Here is a 24,552-nt window from a genome sequence, read left to right as displayed (position 1 = left end):
CAGAAATAAGGGCTATTATAATTAGGGTAAAAATGTGATTATTGTGCTGGAAAATTAACCAGGCTGTACCATCTGCATTAATCTCATCTTTTGGAATGCGTAAAAACACAAACACGTAAAAAAAAAAAAAAAAAAAAAATATTCAGTTGAGTTGTTTTCAGATTGTTCACCAGAAATAAAGACCTTTTTCAATTACCTTCTATTTTTTTACAGTTTTTCCCAAAATCGAAGTGTAAAGTTTAAAGGGGTTGTTCATCTTCAAACAACTAGTTGTTTTCAGATAAATCACCAGAAATAACTTTTTCCAAATACTTTCTAGTTCCTAATTGTGACCGTTTTTCTAATATTAAAGTGTAAAGTGTCATTTTTCACCTTCTAAAGGAGCTCTGGCAAGGGGGGTCGCGACCCTGTAAACTGTTCTAAATTGATAAATTTAGTTGATACATTTCTTATATTTGTCCCTGCTGAGCACAATCTCTGGGTTTTATTAAAGGCAGCTCTAGAATTGATACAATAGTTGCTAATACTCAAGAGATGCTGCTGAGAAATGTATCAACTAAATGTTGCAAAATTGTAACAGTTCAGAGTCTGCACCTGAATTACTGAGCTTTCAGACTCAAACACCAGAGACACAAACATTCAACTTTACACTTAGATTTTGGAAAAATAGTAAAAAATAAATAATGGAAAGTAAATGAAAAAAGTCTTTATTTCTGGGGAACAATCTGAAAACAACTGAACTGAAAAAAGTGTTTGGAAGGTGAACCCCTTTAATGTCCGTGTCTCTGGTGTTTGAGTCTGACAGCTCAGTAATTCAGGTGCAGACTCTAAACTGTTACAATTTTGCAACATTTAGTTGATACATTTCTCAGCAGCATCTCTGGAGTATTAGCAACTATTGTATCAATTCTAACAGCTGTCTGTAATGAAACCCAGGGATTCTGCTCAGCAGGGACAAAGATAAGAAATGTATCAATTAACTGCATCGATGACCCCCCTCCCAGAGCTGTTTAGAAAGACAAAATAAGGTGAAAAATTAATCTTTACACTTCAATATTAGAAAAACGCTCACAAAATAGAAAACAGAAATTAATTGGAAAATGTCTATTTCTGGTGAAATATCTGAACCAACTGAAAATAAAGTGAACAACTCCTTTAAAGTTAATTTTTAGCAAGTTACAGAATTCCGTGTTCTAGTCATTTTTCAGTTGGTCTTTATTCCTATAGTTTTTTTTTATAATTATTTTCTGCCTTCTGCCTCTTTCCAGCTTTCAAATGGGGGTCACAGACCCAGCACACAAAAAAACTATTAGCCTGCATAACTACAATTTTATTACTTATTGTTCTACTCTGGACTTATTCATCTTTAAGCCCCCCATGCAGATGAATGCCTGGTTGTTAGATTAAACGTACTCTAGCAAGCAGATAGCAGAATTCACAAATTGGAGCTGCTCAACAAAAAGATAAAATTAAAAAAAAAAAAAAAAACTCACAAAATAAAAACCAGCTGCAAATTGTCTCAAAATACCACTGTCTAAATGTTTAATCTGTATATGTACTACCCCTTTAAGCTAGATTTCTTAAATATATACCCTATAAAAATGACCAACTATTTACTCGAGTTCAATCGTTTATTTGCACCTCAAGGTGCTTTATTGCAAAAACATCCACGTTCGGCCTACACAAATGGTTTAGACCAGCATTCTAAGTGATTGCTGCAGCCTTACTATTAAACCTTTTTAACCGGAGTGACAAGTATTTAAAGATTTCAAAGTGGCTGTTTGAAAGAACCGATTAAAATTGGTGGTGGAGATTTACACAGGCCCGGATTTGTGGAAAGTAGGGATGCACCGAATCCACTATTTTGGATTTGGCCAAACCCGAGAATCCTTCGCGAAAGATTCGCGAAAGAACCAATTCCTAATTTACATATGCAAATTAGGGGTGGGAAGGGGAAAACATTTTTTACTTCCTCGTTTTGTGACAAAAAGTCACGTGATTTGACTCCCTGCCTCTAACTTGCATATGTGAATTCGGTTCGGCCGGGCAGAAGGATTCGGCCGAATCTTGCTAAAAACGGCAGAATCCCAAACCGAATCCTGGATTCGGTGCATCCCTAGTGGAAAGGCCACAAAAGCCCGGACCTAGGGCCAGCAGGATTTTAGGGGGCGGCATGCTGCTCAACCACACCCACATTGGTTTGATAACGAACGAGACTCCTCCATGCTAACTAGTTACGCGACCCCCGGTGGTCGGCGTCCAACAATGTTCCTGCAAAGCAACAGTTCTTGCCTTTTTTTTCTCAGGGGACCCATATTAAAGGGATACTGTCATGGGAAAAAAAATGTTTTCAAAATTAATCAGTTAATAGTGCTACTCCAGCAGAATTCTGCACTGAAATCCATTTCTCAAAAGAGCAAACAGATTCGGGCAGGATTCGGCCTCTTTCAGCAGGATTCGGCCGAATCCTTCTGCCCAGCCGAACCGAATCCGAACATGCAAATTAGGGGCGGGGAGGAAAATCACGTGACTTTTTGTCAGAAAACAAGGAAGTAAAAAATGGTTTCCCCTTCCCACCCCTAATTTGCATATGCAAATTAGGGTTCGGATTCAGTTCAGTATTCACTGAATCTTTAGCAAAGGATTCGGGGGTTCGGACAAATCTTTAGCAAAGGATTCGGGGGTTTGGACGAATCCAAAATAGTGGATTCGATGCATCCCTAAAAAACCCCATTTGCATATGCAAATTAGGGGTGGGGAGGAAAATCACATGACTTTGTCAGAAAACAAGGAAGTAAAAAATGGTTCCCCTTCCCACTCCTAATTTGCATATGCAAATTAGGGTTCGGATTTGGTTCGGTATTCACCGAATCTTTAGCAAAGGATTCGGGGGTTCGGACGAATCCAAAATAGTGGATTCGGTGCATCCCTAAAAACAAACTTTGCAATTTTTCCATCATAACCAAAGGAGTCAATTCAAAGTGATCCAAGAAAAGGCCTTGATAAAGCCAGAAATGATAGCATTAATAGCCTAAAACCTCTGACGTAGTTAATTTTCACAAGCAAATAAAAATGATTGCACTTGTGAATGTTATCTTTACAGAATCACAGATTCATCCTCACAAGATCCAGTGCTTTTTTCCTGGTAGTTCTAGACTCACAGACAAGCACCTGCTTCCAGTCACACCTGTACATATTCAATACACACATCTTTGCCTCACCTCTTTCAGGCTGAGATTCTGTCTCTTCTGAAAATCCAGCAAAAGGGAGCTTCCCGTCATCCTCCTCAACAACCTGGAAAGCATTCCGAAAAGCACACATTTTGTCTTTCAGTAAATAATTCCGGGGAGATGTAAATGGATTTTCCTGTTGACAACAAATTAAACCGATGAATTTCAATTTAAAAGAACAATATCTAACACTTAGAAATAAACAAACACTTTATTACTCAGTACAGGTATGGGATCCGTTATCCGGTCACCCATTATCAAGAAAGCTGCAAATTATGGGAAGGCCATCTCCCATTTTAAACAAATGCGTCTTTTTTTTTTTTTTTAAATAATTTCCTTTTTTCTCTAGTATTAAAACAGTTACTTGTACTTGATTCGAATTAAAGGAGAAACAAACCCGTACTAGAAAAACCCCCTACCCTGCATAGACCAACCTCCCTCCTCCCCCCAGCCTAACTACCCCCCCCAGGCAAATACCCCTAATTTTTTTTACTTACCCCTCTGTACAGATCTGGCTTCAGGAGTTCATGGGCGCCATCTTCTTTTTTCGGTCTTCTTCGGAATCTGAGTGGAGTTTCGGCTCATGCGCAGTTGGAGTACATTTCCGGTCGAGAACAACTGCGCATACACCAAAAGTCATGAAAATTTCCGAAAAGAAGATGGAGCCCGTGAACTCCCGAGGCCAGATCTGCACGGAGGGGTAAGTAAAAAATTAGGGCCATTTGCCTGGGGGGGCAGTAAGGCTGTGGGGAAGGAGGGAGGTTGGTCTACACAAGGTAGGTGGGTAGGGTTTTTTTCTAGTACGGATTTCTCCTTTAAAATAGAATTAATCCTTATTGGAAGCAAAACCAGCCTATTGTGTTTAATATTTACATGATTTTCTAGTAGACTTAAGGTACAAAGATCCAAATTACAGAAAGATCCGTTAACTGGAAAACCCCAGGTCCCGAGCATTATGGATAACAGGTCCCATACCTGTATATAAAAAGAAATGTACCAGTATTAATGTGCCCCAACAGAAACCCTGGGCTCAGATGGACTGTTTCTCCTTCCATATTGCAATAACAGCTCTGCAACATCTCCCTCTACCAGTTCGAATTAAATTGGTTTGCCGTTTGTCTTTTTGTTTTTTGCAGTTTTGGCAGTACTTGACTTTCTATTCTGCCAGTCTCCACCCTGAGCATTTAAATGTTGACTGTTTATTGGGGGGGTCACTGACCCTGACAGCCAGTTGCAAGTTAATCCTAAGGTTAGCCATTTATTGTAATTAAAATGTTTATTATGCATCTTTCTAGCCAGTCCTTATTTTATTAATTTTCCAGTTCAAATCACTCCCTTGTTAGTTTAAGTGAGAAATTCACAACAAGATAAAGAGGAAGTATAGCCCTCTTCAATTAAAAGGCATTAGTGGAATATTGGTTTGTGACAGTATTAGATCTGTGACACACCTTTCAACATTTTATCAATGTACGGATAGCAATTTGGCAGTATTATATACACACATATGTATATATATTCGATGTGCGCTGCTTATAACCAAGAGTTTATATATATATATATATATATATATATATATATATATATATATATATATATATATATATATATATATTCCAAAATATCGATTTGTCTATTTACCAAGGGATCAGGCTCTCTTTTCTCCTTGCACCTTTGCTTGGCAATTTGGCAAATAAGAAAGTTCATTTCAGGAGAGCCTCTGACACCAATTGTAGATCTTCGTCTATGCTTCAGCTGTGATTTGGGAGACGTACCTGTATGGGAATAAGTAACATCCTGAAGAACATACAGAAAATTCCTATTAATAAGCTCTTACACTGCTACTGATTTAGTACCCGAGTCTAGAGAACTATGTACCAAAGAGAAATAAATCCTCTGTTCAGCAGCAAGCCATTGGTTAACAGTTATTACCTGCACACTTTGTGAAGCTGTCAGTAGTTATACCAAGTTCAGCCACAACACATTTGGAGAAGTCTATTGGAGTATGGCAGGACTCTGCCGCCAAATGGGATTCCCCTCTGGCCCTGCTAGGTGTGCAGTTAGCCCCGGGTTCTGTCTTGGTTTTCATTTCTTCATTGTCTTGTGGTGGCTGGACTAAAGTGGAATAACTGTTTGAAACTGTCTCTTCAGATTGTGAATGGAAATCCCTAAACATGTCACTTTTCTCTGAATCTTCCAATATTTCTGGCAGTTCCTGTCGGTGTTCCTCCTTCTCCTCTGTGAAGCATTCCATATCTGGGGGCACCACATTCTCTTTACATTCATCATATATATCGGTCCAACTGCTGGCTGCTGGGGGCTGCTTCCTCTGAAAGACTGGCAACTGTACATCTTCTTGTGGTCCCTTCTCAGCTGAGGGTGGTAAGATAGGAATCTCCTGCAAAACCTTTCTGGAAGTCATCACCTGGAACATAAAATATAAGAAAAAGATAGGTGATTAATAAAATATTTTGAAGTGTTCATACTGAGACATTACTGGATCCCCAATCACAGTAGGCTGCCATATTTTATATACTGTATTAAACAGAGACATAAACTAAGGTCTTAATAAGCACACTATAAAAGAACAGGATTCCATTCTTCCATATTAAATACAATATGCAGAATCTCCAAAGCGATTATTTTTGTATTCCCCCTGCCTCACCAACATTATCCCTGCAACTCACAATCAAAGGTCTGTACACTATCACTCTCCTGGTGCTATGGATCATCCACTTCTGCATCAACATGCAAGGCAAATGTAGGGGGAAAGGTGGGAGAGTAGGGATGCACAGAATCCAGGATTCAGCCTTTTTCAGCAGGATTGGGATTCGGCCGAATCCTTCTGCCCCTCCAAACCAAATCCTAATTTGCATATGCAAAAAAGATTAATTGAATCCTGAATTTTCCACAATAGCGAATACATATAGTTACATAGTTAGATTGGGTTGAAAAAAAGACAAAGGCCATCAAGTTCAACCTTGACATATACAGTGGTGTGAAAAACTATTTGCCCCCTTCCTGATTTCTTATTCTTTTGCATGTTTGTCACACTTAAATGTTTCTGCTCATCAAAAACCGTTAACTATTAGTCAAAGATAACATAATTGAACACAAAATGCAGTTTTTAAATGAAGGTTTACGTTATTAAGGGAGAAAAAAAACTCCAAATCTACATGGGCCTGTGTGAAAAAGTGATTGCCCCCCTTGTTAAAAAATAACTTAACTGTGGTTTATCACACCTGAGTTCAATTTCAAAGGTTATAAAGCCATTTCTAAAGCTTTGGGACTCCAGCGAACCACAGTGAGAGCCATTATCCACAAATGGCAAAAACATGGAACAGTGGTGAACGTTCCCAGGAGTGGCCGGCCGACCAAAATTACCCCAAGAGCGCAAAGACAACTCATCCGAGAGGCCACAAAAGACCCCAGGACAACATCTAAAGAACTGCAGGCCTCACTTGCCTCAATTAAGGTCAGTGTTCACGACTCCACCATAAGAAAGAGACTGGGCAAAAACGGCCTGCATGGCACATTTCCAAGGCGCAAACCACTTTTAAGCAAAAAGAACATTAAGGCTTGTCTCAATTTTGCTTAAAAACATCTCAATGATTGCCAAGGCTTTTGGGAAAATACCTTGTGGACCGACGAGACAAAAGTTGAACTTTTTGGAAGGTGCGCGCGTCCCGTTACATCTGGCGTAAAAGTAACACAGCATTTCAGAAAAAGAACATCATACCAACAGTAAAATATGGTGGTGGTAGTGTGATGGTCTGGGGTTGTTTTGCTGCTTCAGGACCTGGAAGACTTGCTGTGATAGATGGAACCATGAATTCTACTGTCTACCAAAAAATCCTGAAGGAGAATGTCCGGCCATCTGTTTGTCAACTCAAGCTGAAGCGATCTTGGGTGCTGCAGCAGGACAATGACCCAAAACACACCAGCAAATCCACCTCTGAATGGCTGAAGAAAAACAAAATGAAGACTTTGAAGTGGCCTAGTCAAAGTCCTGACCTGAATCCTATTGAGATGTTGTGGCATGACCTTAAAAAGGCGGTTCATGCTAGAAAACCCTCAAATAAAGCTGAATTACAACAATTCTGCAAAGATGAGTGGGCCAAAATTCCTCCAGAGCGCTGTAAAAGACTCGTTGCAAGTTATCGCAAACGCTTGATTGCAGTTATTGCTGCTAAGGGTGGCCCAACCAGTTATTAGGTTCAGGGGGCAATAACTTTTTCACACAGGTTTGGATTTCTTTTCTCCCTAAATAATAAAAACCCTCATTTAAAAACTGCATTTTGTGTTTACTTGTGTTATCTTTGACTAATAGTTAAATGTGTTTGATGATCAGAAACATTTTGTGTGACAAACATGCAAAAGAATAAGAAATCAGGAAGGGGGCAAATAGTTTTTCACACCACTGTATACACTCACCCCTCCATACTTTCACATAAATTCTATATACCCATACCTATACTAACTATAGAGTTTAGCATCACAATAGCATTTGATATTATGTCTGTCCAAAAAGTCATCCAAGAGATTCTTAAAGGAAGAACTGAATCCGCCATCACAACATCACCCGGCAGTGCATTCCACAACCTCACTGTCCTGACTGTGAAGAACCCCCTACGTTGCTTCAAATGAAAGTTCTTTTCTTCTAGTCTAAAGGGGAGGCCTCTGGTACGGTGATCCACTTTATGGGTAAAAAGGTCTCCTGCTATTTGTCTATAATGTCCTCTAATGTACTTGTAAAGTGTAATCATGTCCCCTCGCAAGCGCCTCTTTTCCCCAGAGAAAACAACCCCAACCGTGACAGTCTACCCTCATAATTTAAGTCTTCAGTCCCTCTAACCAATTTAGTTGCACTTAGACTCTGCACTCTCTCCAGCTCATTTATATCCCTCTTAAGGACTGGAGTCCAAAACTGCACTGCATACTCCAGATGAGGCCTCACCAGGGACCTATAAAGAGGCAGAATTATGTTTTCATCCCTTGAGTCAATGCCCTTTTTTATGCAATGCTTCAAAGTTATTAATAATAGTTACTTAAATCAGTATATGTCTGTCCCTTTCTGTTCTCTGCCCTGGTGGTTCTGACTTTTGAAAGAATGTAGCAGGAGATGTGATGAAGCATTCTGTTATACTGTTCCATACAAGCAGTCCTGAACAGGGCAGGCAAATACAAAAACTTTAGCTCCTTCAGCAAAAGACACAGACCTCACCCACCTCACAGTGATACCCCCTTTACAAACATGTTTCAGTAACAATCACACATTTAATAAAACATAAATATGCCTAATTCCTACGTAAACAATAGTGAACAAAGGCAGTGCGAAAATGCACGTAATAAAACCCCTACACACAACACAGCGATGAACACGCACACTCACCTCCTCTCCAAGATTCAAATTCAAATCTGCCGCCGCTCACTCTTCGTATCCCTACGCAGACAAAAAAAATAGTACCAGCTGACAAACTACAACATCATCACGTGGGAGCGAATCAACTTTAAGTCACGAACTCTTCGTTACATTGATGTTACAAAGGCTAAGCCAACACATACAATTTCTAGGCGCCGAACTGTAATGCTACATCCGCGGAAGGATAATTCTCATCATCGGTTTCGCAGTAGAGAGAGAATATGCGCATGCGTAACAGGATAAATTTGTCAGGGCCGGCCTTGTGCGTGGTGGCGAAAGCGCCATTTTAGTTGTGGGCACACTAATCTCTATATAAGTTATTTTAAGCAACAGCAGTCATTTCTGCCAGATTCGGTGATAGCAGTGGCTATTTAATAGAAAAGCACGTGATAGTTATTTTTTGACACTAATATTTTAGTTTCCTGACCAAAAGGAGCACTATTTATCTTGTGTACACATACATGGGTAGTGCAGGTTGTGAGGTAAAACCCAACCCTCCTATAAGCAGGACACTGGAAGAGCAAATGACAGTAATAGTCTCGCTGGCAGTATTCACATGATCCTATTTTTTTGTTTAAAAAAAGACATATCCATCCACACGCTTGTCACCTGTGTTAAATAATCTCAATGGCATACCTCCCAACATTTGAAAAATAAAAAGAGGGACAAAAAGATCACGCCCATTTTATGGCCACGCCCCCTAAATACCACATCCATTTTACAAAATGTTGGCAGGGTATAGAAAATTTGAACACATTTCTGGGGATTTTAGGGTCAGGTTTATATGTTATTACAGTTTTGCTAATGAAGGTGAAATTGCTGCAAGCTGCCAATTACAGATTCCCCAAGAGACTTGCTTATCTTAAATAATAACAAATGTATCTAAGTGCAGCTGCCGAGTATTCTGGGCTCCCTGCCAAAAGCCTCTTATTTAATTACATTTCAGAAACATATTTTTTTTCTGGTTAAGATCAAAGAGAAACTCTAGACATTTCAGTAACAATCCAGGACTGTGAATTGAGTTGTCAAAATAGGGACTCTCCCTCAAAAAAACGGGACAGTTGAGAGTTATGTAATGGGTATGTCAAGTTTCATAATCGTTCAAACATGCTTGCTGATCTATTTTCATGTGATTATGCGATATGACTGATTTACCCACAACAATTTAGATTATTTGCCAATGGCAAGGTATTTACAGACACTTTGTCACTGGTGTTTTAACACAGCAACAAAACACTGCATGTGGGGGAATATCCCTTAAAGGGGAATTCAACCCCCCAACTAATAAAAATTCCTACCCTCCACACCTGTAAATGCCCCTAAGCCTTTAATTACCCCTTGTTGCAGAGTCAGTGCAAAAAAGCTCACTGGCACCATCTTCAACGATTCGGTATTCAACTGGACATCTCAGTTTGTCAAAGGGCTGACCGTTCAAAACTTTCTCTCCCATGTAAAATATTGCGAAAACTGGACAGAAATCCAGCCAGTTGCACATAAGTGATACAATACAATAACCCTGACCCCGTCATCCTAACTCCATGACATCATTGTGCCTGCCTCTGATGTCATAATGCCCACGCCACCATCACTGCTCCTCCCCCAATGCTATCTGCCCACCCCTTTCGTTCGGGTTTAGCCATCGACAAAGTTAGCAACCCTAGCGACAGGCATGTACCTTCCGTGTCACTTACCCCTAGTCCGTCAGTGTTACCTGATTAAAGGGGACCCGTCACCCAAAAAAAATATTCAAAATCCTATTTTATCACATTAGTCAAGCAAAATTAACTTTAATTACACTGTATAAATTATTTGAATCTTCTTTCCTTCAGTCTGGGAATTCATAATTATAGCAAGCAGGCAGGAGCAATTTTGTGGACACTGTTATTAAGACAAGCTTTGCTTCATCTCAGAATCGTGTTTGTGCACCAGAATGGGGGACCTGATATCCACCCCCATGCCCTGGCTACACAATTAAATGGTGAAGAGAACAGGGGAATGTGTGGAGAGCAGTGACAACTAGGAAGTGCTGAATGGAAAGTGAAAGTAATTGTCTGCCCCACCTCTATGTTGAGGGGGAGACAATATTTGATTGACATCTGAGATTTTTAAATGAGCTTACAACAGCTATGAATGCTTTAATAAAAAATAGAAATTGGATGTTTAATTTAAAAAAGGACTTGTATTAAACAGCTTTTTGTGTCTGGGTGACAGGTCCACTATAATGGGGCCAAGCGAAGCAAGCGCCACTGTTGTGCACCTATCCGCACATGCTCGCTAGAGCACGGCTGCGCACGCTCGTTTGCGCCTCCAATAATTATTAATTTCACTGCTGAAAAGTTCATGTAGGGGATGCTTGTAAATACAGTAAATAGATCATAAGAGAAACTGCTGATGTTACAACTGTCATCCATAGAAAAGTAACTGTCATCCATCAAGTATCATGTTAGGGGGTATTTTACATGGGATCCTAGGCTGAAAAAATGTAATTTGTGAAAGTACAGATGACATAGATATCAGATTGTTTTATAGAAGAACGCTTACAGGTTTGCCAGGCTTTATATTTCCAGCAGTACCTTTTTACAAAGCATTTTCATACAAAGGCCTTTAGCCAATAAGAAAATAGAAAAAGAAGAAGTCTTCACTTTTTTCGATTCCAGGTGGAAGGCTGAAGAGGGCACAGCTTGCCAGCACTCAAAATGGCGGACAGGTCAGTTCCAACTATAGTAGAGTGGCTCCATTCTCTACTAGAATCAGCCGGACGCTTGCTATTGGTTCCAGCGCTTGGAGGCAATTTTGATTGGCTAAAGCGGTAAATTGTCACGTCAAGCCTGTGCTTTCTTCCGGGTTTGCTGAGCTGGCTGCTGGAGTTGCAGGGGAGACCTGAGTATGAGGCGGGTCACCCTGTTTTTGAGGGGAAGCCCGTTGCACGGCAAGGTGAGTGGGAAAGTAAAGGCAGGCCAAGAAAAATGAGTCGGCGAGACTGTGCTGCAACAGGTTTGAAGGGCAGCCAGTGATAGAGGGTTCTACAACCTACTGATCCTCATGTGTCATAGACAACTCTTTGGCTCCTGAGACTATTAGTGCGACAATAGCTGAACAGTCGCATGATGCAAATATCTGCTGAGATGGGCACAGATTTGTTACTTGCAGAGGAGGCAAGGACACGCCTGGGACGTGAAGTTAAAGGGCATCTCCACCCAAAAATAGATTATTTTACGTAATGGAAGAAAAAGTAGTGGGGTAGAGGTCCCTTTTAAGAAAGTCTGTTATGTCAGACCAGGGCAGTGGTAGTGGCTCTTAGACTTCAGACTGTCTGTTACAGGGGTCTCTAGGGGAAGAGTAGATGCAATAACACCCCAATCCTATAGCACTAGTAGGACCCCATCTTTACTAACTGTGTCCCCCTCTTTACTAACTGTGTCCCCCTCTTTACTAACTGTGTCCCCCTCTTTACTAACTGTGTCCCCCTCTTTACTAACTGTGCCCCCTCTTTACTAACTGTGCCCCCCTCTTTACTAACTGTGCCCCCCTCTTTACTAACTGTGCCCCCCTGTTTACTAACTGTGCCCCCCTCTTTACTAACTGTGCCCCCCTCTTTACTAACTGTGCCCCCCTCTTTACTTACTGTGCCCCCCTCTTTACTAACTGTGCCCCCCTCTTTACTAACTGTGCCCCCCTCTTTACTAACTGTGCCCCCCTCTTTACTAACTGTGCCCCTCTCTTTACTAACTGTGCCCCTCTCTTTACTAACTGTGCCCCTCTTTACTAACGGTGTCCCCTTCTTTACTAACGGTGCCCCCTCTCTTTACTAACGGTGCCCCCTCTCTTTACTAACGGTGCCCCCTCTCTTTACTAACGGTGCCCCCTCTTTACCAACGGTGCCCCCTCTTTACCAACGGTGCCCCCTCTTTACCAACGGTGCCCCCTTCTTTACCAACTGTGCCCCCTTCTTTACCAACTGTGTCCCCTTCTTTACCAACTGTGTCCCCTTCTTTACCAACTGTGTCCCCTTCTTTACCAACTGTGTCCCCTTCTTTACCAACTGTGTCCCCTTCTTTACCAACTGTGTCCCCTTCTTTACCAACTGTGTCCCCTTCTTTACCAACTGTGTCCCCTTCTTTACCAACTGTGTCCCCTTCTTTACTAACTGTGTCCCCTTCTTTACTAACTGTGTCCCCTTCTTTACTAACTGTGTCCCCTTCTTTACTAACTGTGTCCCCTTCTTTACTAACTGTGTCCCCTTCTTTACTAACTGTGTCCCCTTCTTTACTAACTGTGTCCCCTTCTTTACTAACTGTGTCCCCTTCTTTACTAACTGTGTCCCCTTCTTTACTAACTGTGTCCCCCTCTTTACTAACTGTGCCCCCCTCCTTACTAATTGTGGCCCCTCTGGCCTTTCTGTCAGATATAAATTGGACTACCAGCACTGACCATGATCTATAACCTTTTCAATAAACTATAACCCTAGTTTAGGCAACCTCCTATTCTCCTATTGCTGTGGAACTACAACACTGTATAGTTTATCAGTGTGGGCAGCAAGTATCTGTCTGTCCTGTCACCAACCTTGAGACTTTTTAGGAAAGCTGCTCCCCTAAATAGTACATAGAAGAAGAATTACACAGGGAGCTTTACAAACTATCAAGATTCACAACATCAAATAGCAGACATATGTGGTAACATGCCACAAATGTTCCCAGTGCAGCTATGAATTGTAACCAACACTTAGCTATTAATGTGAATAATTAATATGAAGCTGATTCCTTTCTCTCTCTTTCTTTGTGGGTAAGGTGGTTCCAGTCTCTGGGTCGCTTTCAGACCTGCTCTCCCTGGCCAGCATCAAGTTTGGAATCCAAGCAACACAAGTGTTCAATGAAAATGGAGGACAGATCGATGACATCTTTCTCATCCGGTACTGTCTGAGTTAGCAAAACACCTTAGGGTTGCAGACATCTGGGCACACATATAGACAGTTGTGCATATCTTTATATTATCCAGTAGTGCGGTAGAGAATAGACCAAAACGTGCAACAACAATTCACTCCTGAGCTCATCATGAGCAAAGCTTTCCCAATCCTTCAATTGTTACTGATGTCTCAGGTTTACAGATAAGGAGAAGATTATACTGAGGGTCAACCCTTGCAAACTGTTAATTTGCTTTAACTTTCCACTTGGAAGGGAGGAGGGTCAATGTTACATGTGTATTTAACTGTATGAGGAAAGGAAATATGAAAATAAAAGTACTTTGAATTTTTCTGCTCTGCGATGAGTAAAAACCAGCCATTCTTTACTCAATTCGGCAGCCTACGTGCAGAGTTTATAGTTTGGCCCCCTGGCCCATCACTAGAACACATCAGCCCTAAAGGATTATCAAACCTGTCCTGTAGAATTCTGCCTAATATTTGTTGGACAGGATGGAGGTGGGGGGAGTTGGCAGCTAATAGTTGCCTTTATAAGGATGCCTTTATTCTTTGGACTAATGTTGAACATAGTTGTATATTGCTCCTTAAAGGAGAAGGAAAGCTACTGAAGCAGTTTATTGCCAATAGACTAGACACAATAGTGCAAGCTATAACACTATATTTATTCTGCAGAATACTTTACCATACCTGAGCAAACAGTTCTTGAAGATCTCTGTTTGTCTAGGATAGCGGCTGCCATATTAGCTTGTTGTCACATCACTTCCTGCCTGAGTCTCTCCCTGCTCACTCATAGATTGAGCAGACACAGATTACAGCAGGGAGGGGGAGATAGGAGCAAACTGAGCATGCTCAAGCCCAAGCCCTGGAGGGTTCAGCTGAAAACAGGAAGTCTGATACAGTAGCCCATGTGTACACAATAGAAGCAAAGAAATGCTGTGTTTCTTTTGACATAGGACTCAGAGCAGCATTACTTTGAGGGTTTACTGATATATTTATATAGACCTTTCTGATAAATTTTACTTAATTTTAGCCTTTCCTTCTCCTTTAAAATATATTTAATTGCAGCGGAATTCTTCTATCAATTGTTTTGCTACATCAAGATGTCTTTATTTGTGTGTCAGTTTGTTATATTTCCTTTGGTTGAACCTTTCTGTTCGCTTATAATAATAGAATGCTGTGGGAACTGCAGGGGTGTAAGGTGACACAAGGAGCAGTAGCAATCTCTCGTGCATGTACATCAGATTGTATAGTTGCAGTGGAGGGAAACTGGGTCCTGGGAACCTGTTCTATCTGTTCTATTCACGTGCTGCCTGCCTTCTCTCTGTCTTAGAGATGATGACGTCCTATATGTGGCTGAGGAGGAATCCAACGTAGGTGAGTTTTAAGATTCCACCTACTTGACGACAGCTATCAGATATACTGTGTTTTCACATTGCTTCTGTTTACTTCTCACTGTCTCTCCTACGTGTTGCTTAGACCCCATGACCAGTTTTGAGATCCCTGAGCATCTAACAGGAGGTCACACAGACTGGCTAACCCTGAATGTGGGAGGTCGATATTTTACCACTACAAGGTAGGTTCCTAGTTTACAAGTAAACCACGACAATGTAGCTCATTATGTGCACAGATCATACTTTCATTAGGGATTGTAATTTAGCGGGTGCAGGTATTTACTAAGGTCTGCTGTTTGCTTGCTTTCGTTGTTTAAAACTTTCTTACCTTCCCTAGATATTCCGCATATAGACTTAGGAGCAGATTTATCAAAGGTCGAATTTTGAATTTATGAGGGTTTTTTTTTTACTCTAATAAATTCCAAAATACTCACAACTCGAATGGGAGGTTATTTAAAGGGGATGTAAAGTCAAAAAAATAAAATTCCTTTAACTGTCCACTGTCTAAAAATAAACCTATCATCAATATAATTCCATTAAAAATTCTGTACCTTTTTCATAAAAATCATGATTTCCTGCTCTCCAGCTCCCCCTTCTCTCTATGCGCACGGACTCTAGCCTGCATGAATTCCTCAACACGGCGGGCCGGCCCTTGGCTGCTTTACTTCAAAACAATCTCCCCTCCTCCGAGTTCTGTAGTGTCAGGGAAAGCGTGTGGAGTTGTCATGGAGGTCCGTTTTAGGAACAAAAAGATAAATTTACCCGAAGTATCCCTTATTCTGAAGTAAAGCAGCCGCGGGCTGGCGGGCTACATTGAGGAATTCATGCAGGCTAAAGCATACCTCCCAACATTTAGGAAACAGAAAGAGGGACAAAAAGATTTGCCGCGTCTAGCGCAGCAAATTTTTTTGGCCATGCTTATTTTTGTGTCACACCCCGTAATTACCATGTTTATTTTACATAATTTGGCCGGTTATGAAAGTTTGAACACATTTCTGTGGTTTTTATGTGTTATTACAGTTTTGCAAATGAAGGTGAATTACCCTTTAAAGGAACAGTAACACCAAAAAATGAAAGTGCTTTAAAGTAATGAAAATATAATAAAGTGTTGCCCTGCACTGGTAAAACTGATGTGTTTGTTTCAGAACACTACTATAGTTCATATAAACAAGCTGCTGTGGAGCAATGGCGGAAATTGAAAAATGGCTATATGGCACAGGTTAACTAATGGATAACAGATAACATCATTAGACGGACAGAGCTTATTTGCTATCTGCTGTGTAACCTGAGCCTTTTCTCCTTTGAATGGCTGCCCCCATTGCTGCACAGCAGCTTATTTATATAATATATATTTATATAAACAATAGTAGTTTTCTGCAGCAAACACAGCAGTTTTACCAGGACAACACTGCATTATATTTTCATTACTTTAAAACACTTATTTTTTGACGTTACTGTTCCTTTAAGCTGTGAGTCTTCGTTCTTATCTTATCAAACTGTCACAAAAGTATGTCAAGTATCTAGTCTGGGCTGTCTGCCAAGACCCAATTAAGTTAGAAACTTTGTATCTGTTTCTGGCTGTTCTGTGCAGCTGGTCAAAGAGAAACTCGGGACTTATCAGTGGGTTGAGCTGTCAAAAGCGGGACAGTTCTGCTCAAAATGGGACAGTTGGGAGGTATGGTTAAGTCCGTGCGCATAGAGAGAAGGGGCAGCTGGAGCGCAGAAAATCATGATTTTTATGAAAAAGATACAGAATTAATAATGGAAGTATATTGACGATAGGTATGTTTTTAGACAGTGGACCCGTTAAAGGAATTTAATTTTTTGACTTTACATCCTCTTTAAGAAAAAACTCGAACATCGAAAACTGGAACTAATATTACCGACCGAAAAACTTGAATCAAACTCGAATCTTATTCAAATCAAATTCAACTAAACTCGAATCAAGTTTTTTTTCTAATAACATCTATTAACATCTTCAAATGGGTCACTGGACCTCTGCCATTGACTTCTACATGAACTCGCCAGGTTCTAGGTGGCAAATAGTCAAATTCGAGTTGTTCCCAGGGTCGAGGTATGATAAATCTCAAAGTAGAATTTGAGTTTGGATTATTCACAACTCAAAATTATGAGTTTTGACCAAAAATCCAACTCGAAAAGTCGAATTCTAATTCACAATTCGAACCTTAACCCCCTTAGACTATAGAGACTTCCATGGGCCAGTGCATTTTATTAGTGGTTCAATTCACTGGTGGTAGGGGGTTACCTAACATTTTAGCTAACATGACGTGGGGTGGGGGTCTTGAAAGAACACAGGAGTGCTGAGCTGGGTTGGACAAGAAGGCCTTTAACACCCAGTAAATAGAAGAAATGGCAGGTGCATGCTGAGTGTTGGTTCTGATGCTTCCAGCTTATTAATGCAGAAGCCAACAAACAGCAATGCAGAGCTTGACTTTTAAAATGTCTGTAGCTACAAAGAAGCCATTTCTGTGCTGAGCAGGAAGTAACGCAGGTGCATTTTTTTCACAAGCAAGTCATCTCGGGGAATTTATCATTGCAGGTGAATTTTACATCAAGTCCATTTTCTTCTTCCTCTCTGTTTACGGATTTTCCCCCTGTTTTATTTGCAGAAGCACGCTCGTCAGTAAGGAGCCAGAAAGCATGCTGTCCCACATGTTCAGCGACAGAGGTAACTGGCCCTGTCACCTTTCAATGCATAAAGCAGGAAACATCACAAAAAAATCAAAGCTATTTCTCTTCCGCCTCAGTCTCTTCCCTTTTTACATTCGCTTTACATTTGTACCCTTTCTTTGCATGATATGTGTATTTACTGATGTGTCATTGGATTTCTGCTTTTGTCAGATGCCTGGGGAAATAAAAGGGACCATACCGGTGCTTTCCTGATTGACCGCAGCCCAGAATATTTTGAGCCGATCTTAAACTACCTGCGTCACGGGCAGCTGATTGTCAACGATGGAGTGAACCTGCTGGGTGAGTGTGCTGAAGATGTTCCGCTCTGCATGGTGCGCTGCTAATGTAGGATTATATGACTCAGATTTATCTTACAGGAGTACTGGAGGAGGCCAAGTTCTTCGGCATTGATTCTTTGATAGAACACTTAGAACTGGCCATAAAGGTGAGACTGGGGTGGTAACTTAAACATGTTCTGGTGGGCTGAACTGAAGGCTCCCAGGGTTAGAAAGGGCCTTTTAAGCAGCCAACTGTGACCATAAAAGTATAGCAGTTTTCTTACTAGAGCAACGAATTGTGGTGTTAAAGTGGACCTGTCACCCCGACATAAAAAGCTGTATAATAAAAGTCGTTTTCAAATTAGAAATTAAGTCCAAATTATTTTTTTTATTAAAGCGTTCATAGCTGTTGTACATGCATTTAAAAATCTAAGCTGTCAATCAAGTATTGCCTGCCCCTCCTCTATGCCTTAGGCAATTACTTTCACTTTCCATTCAGCACTGCTCTCCTCACATTCCCCCTTTCTCTTAACCATTTATTGTGTAGCCAGGGCATGGAGATGGACATCAGGTCCCCCATTCTGGTGCACAAACAAGATTTTGAGATGATTGAACTCTTGCCTTAATGACAGTGTCCACAAAATGGCTCCTGCCTGCTTGTTATAATTGTGAGTTCCCAGACCGAACGCAACAAGATTCAAATAATTTATATCATGTAATTAAAGTTTATTTTACTTGACTGATGTCATAAAATAGTATTTGGAATATTTTTTGGGGCCACAGGTCCCCTTTAAGGATAAATCAAAGCAGAATAGTGAATAAAAACAAGAAATGAAATAAAAATGAGCAGTCGGCTTTTAGCAGCCCAGGCTTTTGGTATGAGAAGGTTGGAATATGGCCTCCATTGGTCCCTATGAAAATGATCTGAAAGCACAAAAACCCGTGCTTGCCATGTGATTCTCACCTGAAATGGGGCAGTGTATATTTTAAGGCAAGAATATAGGTGAGAGGACAAATTTGGGTATTTTGCTGCCACTAACTTGTGCTCCTAAACATACTAATGGGCAAATTATATCTCCTGTTGCCCTTAAATAAAGAAAGGAATAAGCATTAGGGATGCACCGAATCCACTATTGGATTCGGCCGAACCTCCGAATCCTTCTCGAAAGATTCGGCAGAATACCGAACCGAATCCTAATTTGCATATGTAAATTAGGGGTGGGAAGGGGAAAACATTTTTTACTTCCTTGTTTTGAGACAAAAAGTCACGTGCATATACAAATTCGGATTCGGGTTCGGCCAGGCAGAAGGATTCGGCCGAATCTGAATCCTACTGAAAAAGGCCGAATTCTTTCCGAATCCCGAACCGAATCCTGGATTCGGTGCATCCCTAATAAGCATATTTGACTACTTTTATCCTGTTATTCACCGTGAATGTAACTGTATAATCTCTCTATGTTCTGTCCTTGATGCCATGTATTTTCAAGACCACAGCAAACACATATGATGGGGTTTGGGCTACACCTTTGAGTAAATTGGTTTGTTATAGTGAAGAGTCCCTGGACACTTAGCTTTATGCAAATGCCAACATGAGATGTGCTAGTGACTTGACTGATCCCCAAGTATCCCCTAGACAGGCACCTGTACAGAAAAGTGGAGTTGTACTGTTACTCTCAGCAGTTCCATTTAAAGTGCAGTGTTGTATTTCTTTGCCCTTGTTTTGCCCCTCATAATTTCACCTTCCTCTTGCTAGAATTCCCAACCTGCAGATGATCATTCTCCCATCTCACGCAAGGAGTTTATCCGATTCCTCCTGGCCACACCCACCAAATCAGAATTGCGTTGCCAGGTGAGTACGTAGCTATGCCTGTGCTTGGAAGTTAACATCAAACTATCTTCAGTATTTACCACTATTATATTTTCGCTGTGCTAAGCTTTATTGGTAGCAATTCAAAGCTAAAGTAGGGCTAAATAAAATCGTGGTGGTGGGGAGAAACGTTCAGTCCTGGAAAGCTACATAAACTGTAGGTAGTAGTTATTTCACATGTAGTCCAAGCTGACCAAACAGCTAGCAATATGGAAGAAAAAAAATAAATATATGTTTCATGTTAGAATGACACATTCGTGGGAGACATCTTACACAACGGTTACATTTCTTGCCTTTTTTTTTTTCTTGCAGGGTCTCAATTTCAGTGGTGCCGACCTCTCTCGCTTGGACCTAAGATATATAAACTTTAAGATGGCCAACCTAAGTCGATGCAATCTGGCCCATGCAAATCTATGTGGAGCCTGCTTGGAGCGGGCTGACCTCTCTGGATCTGTACTGGATGTAAGTAATCCAAATGATACTTTATATCTGAAAAGTGCAAAACCCTGATCTATGATTGAAAGACTGTCAGTTCTCAGTTATAGCGTGATATGTGCAGGGGTGATCCTTTCAAATGTGGGGCCCAATTGGGACCATGTTGGCGGGGCCCCTAGACAAAGTGTTGCTGGCTACTGACACACCAAGTATTTAGGAAAATAAGGGCATACAGGCACAAAATAGAAAGGAAAGGGGTAGACAAGGTAAGAGAGTGAGAGGGATGAAATAGGGGCACATAATAGGGACACACAGGGTAAGAGAGAGAGGGAGGAAATAGGAGAGTGGACTGGGCCAATTAGTTTGGGGCAGGCTGGGCCGATTCAGCTTGGGAGCAGGCTTGGTTGGATTGGGGGCAGGCAGGGCCTATCAAGGTTGGAGGAAAGCTGGGCCTATGAGAGTTGGGGGCAGGCTAGACCTATGGAGTTGGGGGATAGGCTGGCTTATCAGAGTTGGGGGTGGGCTGGACCTATGGATTTGGGGATGGGCTGGACTCTCAAAGTTGGGGGCAGGCCAGGCAGCATCATGTGCTGAGGGAAATATTATCTGTGCTGCCCTGTGGTGCGGGGCCCCCAGAGGTGCGGGGCCCTATTGGGCCCAATTGGTCCAATAGGCCTAAGGCCGGCCCTGGATATGTGGTGTAAATGTTTGCTGCCCTGGATATTCCAGAAATAAGAGCAGGATGACTGTTGTTTCCAAAGTTCTGTACTCTTTTTATTATAAGTTAAAGAGGGCAATGGGGGGGGCTTGAATCCAAAAAGTAGTATAAGCTCCCCATTAGGTCTACAATGCATTCCTATGACATGAACCTTGGTGACAACGGGTGAGCCAGAATGGGTAAGTGAATATTGCTGGAGGCACCAAAGCTTTATTGCAGTTGTCGGTGATTCTGTATCGAGTCCATTGCTTGGATGTGACCGTGTTATTTATAATGTGCACAGCCCTGATCCTGGATGAAGTGATGCAATGTGGGCATTTCTGTTCTGCAGGGGGCCAATCTCCAGGGTGTGAAGATGCTCTGCTCTAATGCAGAAGGAGCGTCTCTGATAGGATGTAACTTTGAGGACCCATCTGGCCTAAAAGCAAATTTAGAAGGTAAAAATAAAACCGTCCACATTTTACGAGAACAAATTGACACGTTTTCTCTCATTAACAGCTGATTTTTCTCTTTCCCTCCAACCCGGCAGGTGCTAATCTAAAGGGCGTTGACATGGAGGGCAGCCAGATGACTGGGATTAACCTACGTGTAGCAACTCTCAAAAATGCCAAACTGAAAAACTGCAACCTACGGGGAGCTACCCTGGCAGGAACAGACCTAGAGGTGAGTGGGGGGAAACATTGCTTTTTTTACTCTAAAATTGGGTTAGGCAAATCCAAGAACTTTCTGCAGGATTTGGATTAGGTTCGGCTGAACACTAGAAGGCATGTGACTAAAGCTGTAATAAGGGAACAGTGACTGAGAGGTATCTAGCCCTAATATTTAATAGCTGCTGAGGATAAAAGAGGAGGTTGTCTTGTATCTAGGGATTACTAGCTCCTGAAATTAAAGGGAATGTCAACCCAAAATATTATTTTTTGCCTAATAAACGAAAACATACTTCTAAGCAACTTTGCAATATACATTCATTGCAGATGTTCTGTGGTTATTACGTTATTTGTATATGTTTTGCTATTGAAAGCAGTGTATGTCCGTCCCTTTCTATTCTTTTCATTGGTGGCTCAGACTGTCGATACAATGTAAGACAAGGCAGCTCATTAACAGACCTGTCTTTGCTGGGGAACTAAGACTTCTGCAACGTGCGAATGCAGCTTTCAATAGCAATCATCTTTACAAACAGCTTTAAAAACGCTGAACGTTTTTAATAAATGTATATTGGAAAGTTGCTTAGAAGTACGTTTTTCGTTTATTAGGCAAAAAATAATTTTTTGGGTTGACATTCCCTTTAATTTCAGTTTTCTTTTATTAGGCAAATTTTTATTATGGGGTTGCCCTTAAAGTTTGCCACCTGACAGTTAGCTCCTAACACAGGCAGGACGGCCACCATTAATCGTTGGGCCCTGTACTTCTGAGTTAATATGGCCGTCCCCACCCAGGGGCCCCAATTATTAGCCCACTGGCCGCCTGTGCTCCTGGTTTATGGGCCCTGCCAACAAGTATAACATCAAAAGTACAAAAACGAACGGCATGCTGCTGATGAATTAAAGCTTTATTTTACCAAATGTTACAGTGCGTAATGTCCATTACTACTGACGCGTTTCGTGCCCTTTTGGCACTTCCTCAGAGTATAAAATGTATTTTTCAAACATGAAACTTTATAGCTACACACAATATTGACACAGCATTCTCTATTAGTGCTTAAAGGGACATGCCCTCAAATCTTAAACACCATATTGAATCAATTAAAAACGTATAAAATCAATGAAGAGCTATAGATATGTTGATGCAATATACAATCTGAAATTGATCTATTCTCTACAGATTAGAGTTTCCAATAGTATAGCAGTATTATTTCTCTGTCTCTATTGGTTACCCACTCTACTCAATGTAGTGTTTAATTTCACAATCTTTATTGAGGCCACACGGCATTTCTGTCTGTAACAACCAACTGGCAACAAGTAAAATTGGGCCCCAGTGGAAAAATGTGCCATGCTCTTATCCATTCTGGCCATTCCCCTGTTATAACTAAACCTGACCACCCCCTGCCCTCTCCCACAACCTGCAGATTGCTCTTTTGCATCTCGGGCCTTCCTCTAAAACCAGGCCTCTGATAACGGTACCACCCCCACCAGGTCTGGACTGAGATTTAAAATAGGCCCTGGCATTTCAGGTACACAGAGGCCCAATCAGTCCACATAGAGGCCCAAACAGCCCCACCAGCCCACTAAATAGTGACTTTCTATGGCACCTTATAGCAGCCCCTCTGGCATTTGCCAGAACCTACAGATTGCCAGTCCGGGCCTGACCCCCACCCCCCAAATGCCGCTGAGTATTGCCCTGAACAGAACTACAAACATGTGGACGATGGCACCCACTCTCTACAGTGTTGTTGGTTTTCCTATAGAGAAGAGACAGTGATTCAGTGATAACATTACCCAACCATAGGGCCTATACTGTGTCCAATCTCTATTTCTGTATGAGAATCAGAGAGCAGGATAGATGATAGTATGTAACTAGCCACGAGGGCTAATGAAAAGAGGAGGGACAATTCCCTTGGCAAGTGGGCCTGTAGCTGTTGTTTCCTGGTGGGCCCCTCCGTCTGACATTGGAGAGGTTTTACCTTTATTTTCATTTCAGTAAACGGAGAAGCTAAGGAAGAATGTCCGCCTGATCAGTGTTTGACACACACACAAATAAACAGAAGCTAAGGCATAGCCTAATAGCCAGTGTTTCCTGCAAGTAAGATGGAAGCTGAGAAATGATTGATCCTAAACTCCATACATGTGGTGCAGCCTCTGTCCAGCGCATTTACCTCTCTCGTCTTTTTTTTTTTTATTTAACAGAACTGTGACCTCTCCGGGTGTGACCTGCAGGAAGCCAACCTCCGAGGCTCCAATGTCAAAGGGGCCATCTTTGAAGAGATGCTGACTCCTTTGCACATGTCTCAGAGTGTCCGATAGTCAGACACGGAGACTGCTCCGTCTACAGCACTACAGAGTCTGCCTCTTGCATTGCAGGCGTGATGGAGTCTGCCTGCTTCTCCCAGAGTGCAGCACATAGACTGAAAGCTATTATCTTATATTATTCTGTTGCTGATTTTCTGCACAACCAGAAGAAGCGCCCCACTCTTGCATCACTGTGCACGCCATTGCTTTAAACGCTTCTGTCTCATGCAATCAGCTGCAATTTGAATCCACGTGTTTACTAGCCTACTGCAAGCACCGGCCCACACGCATGCTAAGGCCCACATGTCTGGCACATGTATGACTTGACTGCATATCAGAATATTATACACAAATGTAGGCTGCACATTTAGACATATATCTATACATATTGAAGAAAATGAGCACACAAGACTGTATACAGTTATAAGGGTTCTAACACCTGTGGCTGTTAGAACCCTGAACTCATGCAATCAATGAGCTGCCTGCACTGAATAGGTGCAAATATATATATATATTACTTATCCTGTTTTGTCATTTAACAGCCAGTAGAGAAGTTGTGTCATTTCCCAACTGGCACCTACGAAGCACTGATGTTAATGATGGCAGTTGACAGCAATTTGGGAATTTATGTACATAAGCAAGCCCACTTTTGTTGTCAGC

General features: G+C 41.5%; 2 protein-coding genes across 10 annotated transcripts in view; one reads left to right on the top strand and one right to left on the bottom strand.

Moving 5' to 3' along the window:
• LOC100462920 (cell division cycle associated 2) overlaps positions 1-8,857 on the bottom strand; it is a 24,814-nt gene extending 15,957 nt beyond the window's left edge. For 6 of the 9 annotated variants that reach the window (XM_041584832.1, XM_041584834.1, XM_018250584.2 and 3 more), the window contains exons 1-4: positions 5,915-6,092; positions 5,160-5,652; positions 4,869-5,002; positions 3,222-3,366 (exon numbers count right to left, since the gene is read on the bottom strand). In XM_041584832.1, coding sequence (XP_041440766.1) covers positions 3,222-3,366; positions 4,869-5,002; positions 5,160-5,652; positions 5,915-5,977 — 835 coding nt within the window. In that variant the 5' untranslated portion in view covers positions 5,978-6,092. 9 annotated transcript variants of the gene reach the window in all.
• Positions 8,858-11,445: 2,588 nt separating this feature from the next.
• On the top strand, positions 11,446-24,316 carry kctd9.L (potassium channel tetramerization domain containing 9 L homeolog). The gene is made up of 12 exons (XM_018253481.2): positions 11,446-11,583; positions 13,437-13,558; positions 14,898-14,941; positions 15,044-15,140; positions 17,589-17,647; positions 17,821-17,949; positions 18,027-18,094; positions 19,681-19,776; positions 20,107-20,256; positions 21,279-21,384; positions 21,477-21,610; positions 23,791-24,316. Exons 1-12 carry the CDS (start codon positions 11,536-11,538, stop codon positions 23,905-23,907), a joined length of 1,170 nt encoding a protein of 389 aa, XP_018108970.1. The 5' UTR covers positions 11,446-11,535; the 3' UTR covers positions 23,908-24,316.
• Positions 24,317-24,552: the final 236 nt, after the last annotated feature.

This window comes from Xenopus laevis, chromosome 3L, assembly GCF_017654675.1.
Source record: "Xenopus laevis strain J_2021 chromosome 3L, Xenopus_laevis_v10.1, whole genome shotgun sequence".
Lineage (NCBI taxonomy): Eukaryota > Metazoa > Chordata > Amphibia > Anura > Pipidae > Xenopus > Xenopus laevis.
Note: the sequence above shows the minus strand (reverse complement) of the source record. Positions and strands in the feature narration are given on the sequence as shown.

What these genes read in the sequence shown, in the direction of transcription:
- kctd9.L (XM_018253481.2), top strand. Translation starts at nt 11,536, where the DNA reads ATGAGGCGGGTCACCCTGTTTTTGAGGGGAAGCCCGTTGCACGGCAAG. An exon ending in AATCAGAATTGCGTTGCCAG is followed by an intron (nt 19,777 to 20,106) that starts GTGAGTACGTAG and finishes TTTTTCTTGCAG; the next exon opens with GGTCTCAATTTCAGTGGTGC. An exon ending in TCTCTGGATCTGTACTGGAT is followed by an intron (nt 20,257 to 21,278) that starts GTAAGTAATCCA and finishes TCTGTTCTGCAG; the next exon opens with GGGGCCAATCTCCAGGGTGT.